The 14,085-nt window shown below is 38.8% G+C and overlaps 1 protein-coding gene across 4 annotated transcripts in view; it reads right to left on the reverse strand.

Annotated features, from left to right (window-relative positions):
• The window catches only part of si:ch73-267c23.10 (serine incorporator 1), a 64,869-nt gene that overhangs the window by 16,155 nt on the left and 34,629 nt on the right, over positions 1–14,085 (reverse strand). For all 4 annotated transcript variants that reach the window (XM_057845988.1, XM_057845989.1, XM_057845987.1 and 1 more), the window contains one exon: positions 9,130–9,220. In XM_057845988.1, coding sequence (XP_057701971.1) covers positions 9,130–9,220 — 91 coding nt within the window. The remainder of the gene's footprint in view (positions 1–9,129; positions 9,221–14,085) is intronic.

The following is a 14,085-nucleotide window of genomic DNA, read 5'->3' on the forward strand; positions in this document are numbered from 1 at the left end:
GTGCTTGTTTGTGCTGTAAGTTTTGTTTGTGCTGCTATCATTTTTAAGATATTTACAATTCTTTTATAGATCAATCTGCGGTCAACCAGCCCCCCCTTTAATTCAAAATAGCTAAAAATGGTGTCAATCGTTGATGCTTCGTTGGTGCTCGTTTGTACTGTAAAAAAATTTGTTTGTACTGCTATCATTTTTGAGATATTGAGATATTAATTACGAGTGATGACGTCACACAGCCCCCCATTTATTGTAAAATGGACATGAAATGGCGCAATTTGTTTATGCTACATTTGTGCTGCTATCGTTTTATAGATATTGAGATATTTCGAGTGATGACGTCAATCGCAGGCTCTCCGTTGCGGTTGACTGAGCGTGCCAACTCTTACAATAACAGGGGTGTCCCAACAACTAGCGCAAATGTAGCACAAACGAATGGCACCCCATCTGGTCCATTTTGCAGTAAATGGGGGACTGAGAGTCATGTCATCACTCAAAATTAATATCTCAAGGGGTGCCAGTCGTTTGCACTAGTTGTTGGGACACCCCTCTGTTATTGAGAGAATTGGTACACTCCGTCAGCAGCGTCACTCGAAATTAATATCTCAATATCTATAAAATTATAGCTGCACAAACAACTCTTTTGACAGCAGAAACATAACATAAATGAATGGCACCATTTCGGGTCCATTTTGCAATAAATGGGGGGGCTGCGTGACGTCATCATTCGAAATTATTTTCTCAATATCTCAAAATTGATAGAGCACAAACGAAAACTTTTTCAGCATAAACCGGCACAGATGTAGCACAAACGATTGACACCATTTTTAGCCATTTTTTAAAAATCAAAATGGGGGGCTGGTTGACCTTAGATTGACCTATAAAAGTTTTTTTTTTTTTTTAACCCGTCCTGTTCAGCTGCTTGACACGGAGGATGGGGATCTGAGTGTCCGATTGATCTCAACAGTTTTAATGTATCACATGGGAGTATGATATACATCCATTGTTATCATTCAACATTCCTTGTTTATTAGGAGAAAGCAGTGAACAGAAGAAAAGAGAGACAGAAGAAGCACAAACAACTACAAGAAATACATTAATTCTATGAATTCTATGAATACTAGTATGTTGGTGCTATTGTTAGCTACAGTGCCTTGCAAAAGTATTCGGCCCCCTTGAATCTTGCAACCTTTCGCCACATTTCAGGCTTCAAACATAAAGATATGAAATTTAATTTTTTTGTCAAGAATCAACAACAAGTGGGACACAATCGTGAAGTGGAACAACATTTATTGGATAATTTAAACTTTTTTGACAAATACAAAACTGAAAAGTGGGGCGTGCAATATTATTCGGCCCCTTTACTTTCAGTGCAGCAAACTCATTCCAGAAGTTCAGTGAGGATCTCTGAATGATCCAATGTTGTCCTAAATGACCGATGATGATAAATAGAATCCACCTGTGTGTAATCAAGTCTCCGTATAAATGCACCTGCTCTGTGATAGTCTCAGGGTTCTGTTTAAAGTGCAGAGAGCATTATGAAAACCAAGGAACACACCAGGCAGGTCCGAGATACTGTTGTGGAGAAGTTTAAAGCCGGATTTGGATACAAAAAGATTTCCCAAGCTTTAAAAATCTCAAGGAGCACTGTGCAAGCCATCATATTGAAATGGAAGGAGCATCAGACCACTGCAAATCTACCAAGACCCGGCTGTCCTTCCAAACTTTCTTCTCAAACAAGGAGAAAACTGATCAGAGATGCAGCCAAGAGGCCCATGATCACTCTGGATGAACTGCAGAGATCTACAGCTGAGGTGGGAGAGTCTGTCCATAGGACAACAATCAGTCGTACACTGCACAAATCTGGCCTTTATGGAAGAGTGGCAAGAAGAAAGCCATTTCTCAAAGATATCCATAAAAAGTCTCGTTTAAAGTTTGCCACAAGCCACCTGGGAGACACACCAAACATGTGGAAGAAGGTGCTCTGGTCAGATGAAACCAAAATTGAACTTTTTGGCCACAATGCAAAACGATATGTTTGGCGTAAAAGCAACACAGCTCATCACCCTGAACACACCATCCCCACTGTCAAACATGGTGGTGGCAGCATCATTGTTTGGGCCTGCTTTTCTCCAGCAGGGACAGGGAAGATGGTTAAAATTGACGGGAAGATGGATGCAGGAACATTCTGGAAGAAAACCTGTTGGTATCTGCACAAGACCTGAGACTGGGACGGAGATTTATCTTCCAACAGGACAATGATCCAAAACATAAAGCCAAATCTACAATGGAATGGTTCAAAAATAAACGTATCCAGGTGTTAGAATGGCCAAGTCAAAGTCCAGACCTGAATCCAATCGAGAATCTGTGGAAAGAGCTGAAGACTGCTGTTCACAAACACTCTCCATCCAACCTCACTGAGCTCGAGCTGTTTTGCAAGGAAGAATGGGCAAAAATGTCAGTCTCTCGATGTGCAAAACTGATAGAAACATACCCCAAGCGACTTGCAGCTGTAATTGGAGCAAAAGGTGGCGCTACAAAGTATTAACGCAAGGGGGCCGAATAATATTGCACGCCCCACTTTGCAGTTTTTTATTTGTTAAAAAAGTTTAAATTATCCAATAAATTTTGTTCCACTTCACGATTGTGTCCCACTTGTTGTTGATTCTTGACAAAAAATTAAATTTTTATATCTTTATGTTTGAAGCCTAAAATGTGGCGAAAGGTTGCAAGGTTCAAGGGGGCTGAATACTTTTGCAAGGCACTGTAGTTGTAGTTTTGGTTGACACCATGTGGGGGCCCTGAGAACCAAGGAAAGAGAGCGGGGGTACTGAGGGATAGGTGATTGGGAGGGGTGAACTGTACATAAATCAGCCATGTGGTCTAGAACCCAGTATTTGTGTGAATCCCTTGTGAGTGTGAGTATGTTGGCATCCTATTCTATGCTGTCTATTCGCTAATTCTGACACCGACATTTTCTACTAGAGTGTGTCTAATTTCACGCAGTCATGTATGAGTCCCATCGAGCATGTGACAACCCTAAACCCTTGAGGAGAAAACAAGATGATGCTATGTTTGTAGCATTAAACAAAATTATTAAAATATACAATTTGGAAAGGGGAACAAAAATTTACAGATGGTACGCCTATGACTCAGAATTCAACCCCAATAAATATGATAACAGATTCAAATTTTGGACTTCAAAAGAATTAACAGATTATAAATCATTCACCCACGAGGGGGCACTTCAATCATTTGAAGTTTTAAAACAAAAACATGGATTGGGTTCCGATGACTTTTTCAGGTATTTACAGGTCAGGCACTACATAAATCAAAACATCAAAAAATTTTGCTGAAGGTTTTTTACAAACATTTATATCTCTAACGAAATCACTCTCAGGGAAGTTCACTTTTGAACACCAAGACAAGTATCAACAAATAGCTAAGATAAGAGAGTAGACTCAGCCAAGAATTGTCTTTTCTCTCTTCAAAGGCTTTCTAAACAAGATATCTTGGGTAAAAATGTAGTCCAGACAAGGGCTGTGATCTCACAGAAGTACAAGGAAACAATACGAGGGAGGTCTTTATATACAGTTGGCAAAACAAGACTTACTATGAATATGAAACGAAACTTGAAAACTATTATAGCTGGGGATTTTCCATTGAAAAACATCTTGAGTTGAGACCTTCGGAGCTGGTCCAAGCTGGTACAAGAGCAGGAGTGAAAGTGAGTCGGAACGAGGCGGAACAGCGTACCGGGATGAACTTTTCAGGCCGAACGTCGTTCCAGCATTCGGTGCTTTGATCCCGAAAATATGACGGCAACTGTCAAAACCCCATGTTAAAAAAAAAAAAAAAAACTTCCACACTGCCACACACGCATCTCCAATAAGAACAGTCTACTAACGTCAGATTTACATACACGAGTGTTAACAACAAGCATAATAAAGAGCTTGTGTAGCGTCATCCTTTTCCACCTCTATTTATTATTCATTCATTTACTCTCCAAAGTTTTTCCCAGCGTGTCTCTGTAAGTAGGGGTTAGATCGGGCCTAAAAAATCCAGCCGAAGCCGACCCGGCCCGGCTCGGCCCAGCCTGCGGGTGTTAAAGCCCAACCCGGCCCGATCAATTAACTTGATTCTCAGGCCCAAACCCGAACCCCCCCCAAATTTTATGTTTTATTTGTTAGGACTCAGGAGGAGGAGGAAATGTGAGGATGCGATGTGTGGTTACGTTTTGTGTGATCACATTTGTGACAATGCCTGTGCATAAAGATAACGAATTAAAATTAAATTATGTCTTTTGTAACAAACTCTCCCAGTTAAACAATAAACATTTTTATATTTTACATTTGAGTGTCAATTTTATCAGGCGGATGGTGGATTTGACATTTATTTTAATCTCTTCGAGTTGGCAGAAAAAGTTTTCTCAATGTTTAAATAGTCTACATATTTTTATGATCATTATAAATGCATTTACACAATGAAATAACGCTTGAAAAGTTTGTTAAATATATTTCTTGTATGAGAGCAAAGCGTCACATTCGTTTACATTCAGCGAAGCTGACCCAGGTTTCTGTATAGCATCTTCAACAATGAATTTAAAGCCTTTCCATGCCCCACTCTCCTTTTTTATATTCCTTAGTTTAACATCCATACATCGTTTTAGTTTACATATATAAATATATATATTAAAAAAAAAAAAAAAAAAGTTAACGAGAGAGAAGTCCGGCCTGACCCGAACGAAAATAACAGAACAAAAATAATTAACATTTTGGGCCCGACCTGGCCCGAAATTCGGGTCGGATCGGGATGGGTTCGGGCTTAAGATGTATCCTCTATACAATACAATATACAATATAATATACAATATACAATATAAATATAATAAAAATAAATATAAAAATATACAAATAAAATAAAAATATACAATATAAAAAAAAGCTTGTTGAATTAAAGGTGCAATGCAACGGAAAATTGATCAGATATTTAAGAGAAACGAAAGAGTTGATTAAGTTTGTTTTGTATTATTTTATTTTATTTGGGTGGTTCAGAACACCTTCCATGTTAATGTGCACTTATTTTTGTTCATTTATGTAAGGCTACTTATTTATTTCCTTATGATTAAAAAAAGTCAATGTTTGCTTTGTCTTCAAAATATATTTCATTTCAGTGTACATAATATAAGTCATTTGCACTTAAAAAAAAACAAAACATTTTTTACTTATATCTTTATTATTATTATTATTATTATTATTATTTTTTTTTTTTTTTAAAGCCAGTGTTTACAGTATATTATCTTCAATTTTAAAGTATATCCAATGTTCTTGAATAGTTAAAATTGAGGTTTTGCTTTGTAATTTAAGGAAATATAAAAATTAGATGGCGTTTTAGATTGAATTTTGTAAATCAGTGAAAAAATACTATTTTGAATGGAAATCAGTTTCTCATTTATGCCTTGTTCCAGTGTAATGCAGCAGCCTAATGCATGTATAAAACCTATTCATTCATTCATTCATTCATTCATTTTCTGAGCCGCTTAAGCTCACGAAGATCACGGGGGTGATTGAGCCAAGGGAGTTCTGGCAAGAAATTCTAGCCACTTTCACCTCTGTACAAGAGTGAATCATAAGCACACTTTCTGATAGGGTGGTCAACAGATACCCATTGTAATTGTTCAACGGAATATTTGGAGCACTGAGACATGGTCAAATATGGGCATGGTGTAATATGCTATAATACAGTCTTCACAAGTAAGCATACCAAAGGCACACAGTAATCACGAAGTGCAGCCCCCTTGCAAGCAGTTAATGATTGTGTTTTATAAGCATGAATAAAATATTCTTTCACAATCACTTCACCTAAGAATACCTTCTAAATTATATAACAGCATATTGGTGAGTAAAGGGGGAGCACACATTATGTGAAGGAGAATTGGGAAAAAGAAGGGAGGATTATTATTGCAGAAGAAGAATGGAGTGATACATGTAAAACAATGGATTACTACTAGGTCAAACAGCCATTTTAGTGGAAGAACACAATGAGGTTTTTTGTTACATCGGTCCTGGAAAACTATCAAGGGATTAGAGATGCATGTTAGAGATGCAGCAGTTGTAGAGCAAACCATTTCCATATATTCTAGGAATGTGTGGTTATTCAAAAATACTGGTTGGACATTCATTATCATTTCCAAAAGATTTTTAATTTTGACATTCCCATGTCCTTTGCTACCATGTACCTATATAAAATACATGTGCAACAAATTAGCTGTAATGAAAAGAAAGTCATCCACATTCTATTGGCCGCAGGCAAAAAAAGCATTGACAAGAAAGTGGCTCAAACCTAAAAGACCAACAACAGAGGACTGGATTAACGTCGTTAGAGAGATTTTCATCATGGAGAGGATTTCCTACGCACTAAAACTACAACTGGACATGTTTTACTTGATGTGGACAAAATGGACAGAAAATGTTCAGCCTGTACCATATGATTTTGATTAATATATGCTAATACATAATGATTTCTTTCATGTGAAAAGTATGGCGATGTAATAGGTTCCCTACTCCTCGGTTTTGTTTTGGTTTTGATTTGATTTTTTTTTTTTTTTTTTAAATTTCATTTTGTTTGCAAAAAGGAAAAGCAACAGAAAACTGTAAAATCTTTTCGTATTGTATGTTGAAAGAACAATGGGCTTTTCAATAAAAACCTAAACCCTCACCCTAAAAGAATTGTTAATATATCAAAAACGATAGCAACTCAACATTTTTTCAGCACACGAGCACAACCTAGCACAAACGAATGACATAATTTTCTATAAATTTGCATCTGATGAAGGGGGCAACTTCACGGAGGTAAAGAAGACCAAGCCCTGCTTGTGAACACAAACACATTTGGAACATAAAATAAGAGCATTTCAGGAAGTAAATAGTGAGACATTCATCTCATCTATCTAAACATTTCATGTTTTGATAGATAAGATGCACAAATAAGCAGTGGTCATCAACTTGAAGGTATGTTTCAGTGTTGCAAAAGAAAGCCCCACCTTGCTCATATTAAGGAGGAAGGGGAGATTATAGCAGCTGTGTAAAAGGGTCTACTAATTTCAGACGAAACATGGATGATTGAAGCTAATCCTTGAGGTTTATTCTTCACCCAAACGGCTACATGATATAATTAATGCTGAGTGTGGGGCTGTATGACAACTACTTTTAATGTTCCAATGCTCAGGGAAGCGATCACATTAATCAAGGCTTTCTTTCTGCCAAAATAGCACTCCACCTGTTTCTTTGGTGTGTGCGCTCATCAAGTGTGAAATGGCCTTTAAAGTCAGATTTTATGTCAGATGCAAGAACATCTTTAAAAAAAAAATATTAGGAGTGTGTACTGCCTCATACCTGGTAATACGATTCGTATCATGATTCGGAGGTCACAATTTGATTTGATCACGATTAATCGCGATACTAGAAGAATAGTATTACGTATATCACTTAAGAAAAAAAAAAAATCAAAATGGGCATAAGTACATTTATATCATTTTATTCCTGAAACCTCATCCAGCACTCAAGTATTTTTTTTGTTTTATGTTTGATCAACATATGGATTTCATTATAGCATTTTGTCTTTTTATATTGCAAACCTGCTTTAGTCAAAACCTGCTTAAATGGAGGATTCTAAATCCTCAGTTTTTGCAGTCAAAGCCAAAATGAGTCCAAATTTCAGACTATAAAAAAACTAATTCAAGCAACGACTAGAGGGCGGCGTACACAAACCTCTAGTCAGATTAGTTAAATGTTGTTGTTACTTCAGCAGAGTGCAAGACAATGCTTCTGCGCGGTGTACTTATAAAATAAAAATAAAAAATAATAATAATAATAATTTTGGGGGGATACCCTGAGCTACCCACACTAGCGTTGCGATCGACAGGTCAATCGCAATCGACATAATGAGAACCCCTGCATGTGTAGGAACAGTACATATTCGGTTTTGTATGTAGACATAGCAGTTTTTCATTCCTCAACTATTTATTCCCTGACAAAATGTAAGGACGTGAATGGATCTTGATTTTTGTTTCTTAACCCCCTCCAGCTTTAAATCTGTAAGAATTGGGAATTAATGTTTTAATATCAGCTGTGCAGAAATGGGTAGAGTAGCCAAAAATTTTACTCAAGTAAGAGTAGCGTTACTTCAAAATAATATTATTCCAGTAAGAGTCAAAGTGGTCATCCAAAAATATGAAGTCACGTACAAGTAAAAACGTATTTGGTGAAAAGAATGCTCAAGTAATGAGTAACATTGTGAGTAACTGCTTACGATATTTGGTTTTTTTTAAACAATCTTTTTGTCTCAGACTCATCATAAAGTTATCTGTATGAACTGTTATTATTATACTGTACTATTACATAACTACATTAGGCCAAAGAAATACAAAAAAAAAATCATTGAATTCAAGTGAGAGAAAAAAATCTACAGAACTGCAACATCATTCGTCCAAAAACCACGAGAGCCCTCTAGTGGAGAAAATAGTTCCTAGTTTGAATAGCTGAATAGTTCCTTCATTATTCTTATTATGAAATCAAAAGTATCATATCTCTGGTTTTCCGTGGTCAATCGGTGACAAATAAAAACCTTGGAGAGAGGTTAAACTCCATGGTTTCGAGTCATGATGAGGGCAGCGCCCTATGTCAAATACTTTTTACAGTGCTTTAAAGACACCACATTATTGAACAGGCCGCCATGATCATCGAACGGCAAGCTTGAGTCTGATTGGTATAATGGAGCCATCCTGGATGATTTTTGTTGCGACGTGTAATTGGTGACACTGGTAGACCTACTGTTGGCATCGCTTGCAAAAAAAAAAAAAAAAAAAGAGTCAAATCTAATATGTAGAATAAAGAGGAAAAATGTAAAGCGAGTGTAGCCCAAAGTAGCGGAGTAAGAGTAGCGTTTGTTTTTCTTCACAAATTTACTCAAGTAAAAGTAAAAAGTATGGCTCAGTTTAGAAGTACATTTTTATCAAAATGTTACTCAAGTAAACGTAGCGGAGTAAATACCCACCTCTGCAGCTGTGTCGTTGTTAACCCTGATCTCACACAGAGCCAAATTTTGAAACAACCTCTTAACAGCAAACAGTCTTACCTGGCTCATTGCTCATGGCAGACCAAGTTAGAAATGTCACATACAGGGTGATGATGGAGGACTGAAGAAGACCAGAACGACGCTGAGACTCCTGGAAAAGCCCCCGAAAATATAACACTTTTAAGATTTTTCAAAGCAATGTCAAAGACGGTTGTCACTCCGTAACACAAACAACCTCATTATAATTCGATTTCAAAAGCTTTTTGGTGTTTTTTTCCCCCCTACTCAGCATGAAATGGCCATTCCAAGCAGACTCGGTATTTTGCATGCCATAACTATCATTTTTGGGAAATCTTGTCACATTGCTATTTACGCATTTAAATCAAGAAAAACAATTCTATTTCTCTATGATTCATCTTAGAGGCGGTCCAGAGAGCATAGTGATAGTTGTTAATGAAAGCAGACTGGCACAGACTTCATCATAGGCAGAGGCAAAGGTGGACGGGCCATCCGGCCTACTGGGCAATTCCCCGTGGGCCCACTCACATTTTTGGGCCGGCGACGTTGTTTAATAAGAATTTTGAAAAAGTTTCTCGCCGTGGCATGCGCCACATTCATTTTTCCAATTTTTGCTAGTCCAGTGAAATATCTCAGTGCTCCGCTCGCCCCGCCCCGCAGACAACTGAGATGAAAATGAATGAAAGGGAGCTGAAGCGTGGCTGAAAAGCCTACAGGTCGATGCGGCAAAATTTGGAAGAATAACTAACATGTTTATATACACAAAACCCTGTGCAGCTTCAGCAAAATACGGATAAGTCGACAGGCGCTGTCATTGAGGGCACTTTCACACTAGCACTGTACAGTGGTATGAAAAAGTATCTCACCCTTTTGGAATTTCTCGCATTTCTGCATGAAATCACCATCAAATGTGATCCGATTTTTGTCAAAATCACACAGATGAAAAAAACAGTGTCTGCTTTAATTAAACCACTCAAATATTTATAGCAGGCGTGTCCAAACTTTTTGCACAGGGGACCAGATTTGGTGTGGTAAAAATGTGGGGGGCCGACCTTGGCTGACGTGCTCTACGTAGAACAATATATTTAAGCAAATTTTAGCAAGCCATTCCGTGTGACACATTTGCTTTATTATTTTTTTAAATGAATAATTACAACAATTAAACTACCTACCGGTAGCTTTAAGTTGCTTTAATTTCTCGCTACGTATCTTCCCTGTAATCTTGTGGTACATGTCAGCGTGTGTTGTTTGGTAATATCGCCTCACATTGAACTCTTTAAAACAGCGACTTTCTCTGCAAATGAGGCAGACACAGTTGTTGCGTATTTTAGTAAAGAAATAGTCCAATTTCCACCAATCCTTGAATCGTCGGCTGTCGCAGTCAACTTTTTTGTTGTTGATTGTCGCCATTTTAGATTTTAAATTGGGAGTAAAGGGTCACACGGGGTAATGTTGCTTTGAGTGCTGCTGCCTTTTAGTGGGTAAATGAGGAGCAGCATTTAATGTGTAAGATATTCCATATGCTGGTAGCAGTACTGCTGACCAATTTATTAAGTGTATCTGCGGGCCAGACGTTATTGATTTTATGACAGAGGCTGGGGGCCGTATGAAATTTGACCAAGGGCCGCATTTGGCCTCCGGGCCGGACTTTGGACATGTCTGATTTATAGGTTTTCATATTTTAATGAGAATAGCACACAAAAAAGGCAGAATAGGGAAATATAAGATAGTGAACCGTCACATGCAATATTTTGTTGGCAGCAATAACTTCAACCAGCGCTTCCTGCGTTAGGGTTTGGCACATCGATCAGGACTAATCTTGGCCCATTCTTCTCTACAAAACTGCTGTAGTTCAGTCAGATTCCTGGGATGTCTGGCATGAATCGCTTTATTTAGGTCATGCCACAGCATCTCAATGGGGTTCAAGTCTGGACTTTGACTTGGCCACTCCAGAACATGCATTTTATTCTTCTGAAACCGTTCTGAAGTTGATTTAAACTTCTGTGTTTTGGATCACTGTCTTGTTGCAGTATCCATCTTCTTTTTACCTTCAACTGTCTGACAGACAGCCTCAGGTTTTCCTGCAAAACATCCTGATAAACTTTTGAATTCATTCTTCCATTAATGATTGCACGTTGTCCAGGCCCTGAGGTAGCAAAACAGCTCCAAATCATGATGCTCCCTCCACGATGCTTCAAGGTGGGGATGAGGTGTTGACGTTGGTGAGCTGTTCCATTTTTCCTTCACCCATGACATTGTGTATTACTCCCAAACAATTCCACTTTGGTTTCATCAGCCCACAAAATATTTTGCCAAAACCTCTGTGGAGTGTCCAAGTGCCTTTTTGCGAACATTAAACGAGCAACAATGTTTTTTTTAGACAGCAGTGGCGTCCTCCGAGGAGTCCTCCCATGAACACCATTCTTGGCCGTAGTTTTACATATAGTTGATGTGAGCAGAGATATTGGACTGTGCCAGTGATTTCTGTAAGTCTTTAGCAGACACTCAAGGGTTCTTTTTTTACCTCTCTGCGCTGAACTCTTGGTGTCATCTTTGGCAGACGGTCTCTCCTTGTGAGAGAAGCAACAGTGCCAAACACTCTCCATTTGTAGACAACTTCTCTGATTGTCGATTGATGAACATCCAGACTTTGTGAGATGATTTTGTATCCTTCCCCAGCTTTATCCAACTCAACAATCCTTGATCGCAGGTCTTCAGACAGCTCTTTTGACCGAGCCATGATGCACACCAGACAATGCTTCTCATTAAGACAATTCTAACCAGGTGTTTGTTTTATAGTGGGCATGGCAGCTTTAAACCACTCATCAGTGATTGGGCACACACCTAACGTAAATTGTTTGGTAAAAATCGGTTTCGATGGCTCCTTAAGTCTCCTTAGGCAGCGGGGTTCACTTACTTATTCCCCCCCCCCTTCTGTCATTGTTTGCGTACTATCCTCATTAAAATATGAAAATTTATAAATGTTTGGGTGGTTTTACAGGCAGGCAAACTGGTTAGGGGTGAAAAAGGTGACAAAGTAACATGGACACACGACATGCGCGGAAAAGTGCATTTCATAGTGCAACCAAACACATCTCGAATTAAACACAGTACATAATAATTTAAACATAAATTAAGCATATTAAAATGTAAACATAATTATTAATATTAACTAATTTAAACATATACAAGTCTAAATCTCTCATCCTGAAATCAGAACATATAAGACACATTAAGTGGCAAATTATACAAAATCTAAATGATAAAATATACAGTATGCCCCATTTGCATTAAGCAGAGAACAGCTGTACTCCCATCTCTCGCTATTGTCAGTCATTTGTTGTCACGAGAAGAGAGTGGCTGTGATAGGTCTAGGTCATCGGACTAGAGCAGGGGTCCCCAACCTTTTTTGCACCACGGACCGGTGTTATTTGGGTCTTTTTTTCACGACCCAGTGTTTTGACAAATTTTGCAACCCATCAAAAATTGCAACGATGTGGTTCTGCGCATGCGCGTAACGTTAAACATAGCCGCAAAATGCGCAAATCCAGCGATTCCAAAGTAAACACTGCACACTTTCTTGAAAGAAAGGAATATTAACTTACGTTTGATCATGGAAGGACTTGTAGAAAAGTTCTCCACAGATACATCCTGCCATGTTAGCTGCACACAAAAACAGCACACCGCTCTCACCATTAACGACTTCGCCTTGTCATTAGGCATTAATTAAGAAGCCCGCTTTACAAAGATACAATGTTGAAAATTGCAGCAAGGTTTTCAATGCTCTCGTAGCGATGTCAGGATATTACGGAAAGACTTTAATCCAGAACCTCGGTAGAGTTGTTGTCTCAAATGTACGTTTAATAAGGTCACCGTCATTTGCGATATCTACAAGTTGATCCTCCTGTAGCACAGACATGCTCGAATCACTCTGTTTATTCACAAAAGGGTCACGAATCCACTCCTTCGCCGTTCGTGGGTCTTCGAGGTTGTTGGCTCATCAGGTGCCCTTTTCGCCGTAAAAACATCTCCAAAGACGTCTGTTTTCCAGTCATCTTCGCTCGTATGGGGGCTAATTATTTCGGGAACAAATGTGCTGCGCCCGCGGCCTAGTAATACGTTATTATCGAGGACAAGCGCACATAGATATATTATATACACAAACAAGATGTTCTGCTAGCAGTCCAATCAATGGATTTCTATGACGACATTCTAATCTATCCCGTCATTATATCTAGAGTAGACAGGGATATTGGTGTGTTAAGCAGGGGCACAGGGTTAATTCGGCCAGAATGCGGTCGTTATTAAATTATTATTTCTGTGCGGCCCGGTAGCAAATGCGTACTGGAACCGGTCTGCGGCCCGGCAGATGGGGACCCCTGGACTAGAGTGTAGTTTTGAGCATTGACTACGGTTTTGAAGTTAACGGTTTCACTCGCTCGTTGACAACCGCCCCCCCCCCCCGCCCCATTTTCTTTCTCCTCGGATCTACGTGATTCAGAAGAATGACCCATTTTGATTTCAAAACGGCGAAATTTCGCCGAAAGGTGTCAAGTTTGCATGCCTGTTTTAGTAGATACTTTTTCATACCACTCTATATGTACTGTATATATTAGAGCTGTCCCGACTAGTCGACATAGTCGACGTCATCGATGACGTAAATCCGTCGACGAGCACAACATCCCGTCGACGGTTAATGAAAGGTTAAAAAAATATATGCGCGGAAAGTTCAGAATGTCGGATGCTCTGTATGCAAGCGGGGAAAGCGGCACAAAGCCAAAAGAGCACACCAGAGTGTCCAAAACAAAACAAAACAAAACAAAGAAACAAAGGAGCGTACACTCTTCCGTCCTGTCTCTTCAATGCCAAGCTTGGCTGCACATCGGCCGTGAATAAACACCTCAAGCGCCGTAACCCAGTTTGTAAATTTTTTTTTTTTTTTCATTTTTTGTACACCAGAGGGTGCTGTCGCCTTACTAAATAATAATGTTTCATTGA

The sequence above is a fragment of the Corythoichthys intestinalis genome, chromosome 9, assembly GCF_030265065.1.
Source record: "Corythoichthys intestinalis isolate RoL2023-P3 chromosome 9, ASM3026506v1, whole genome shotgun sequence".
In the NCBI taxonomy this organism is placed as follows: Eukaryota; Metazoa; Chordata; class Actinopteri; order Syngnathiformes; family Syngnathidae; genus Corythoichthys; species Corythoichthys intestinalis.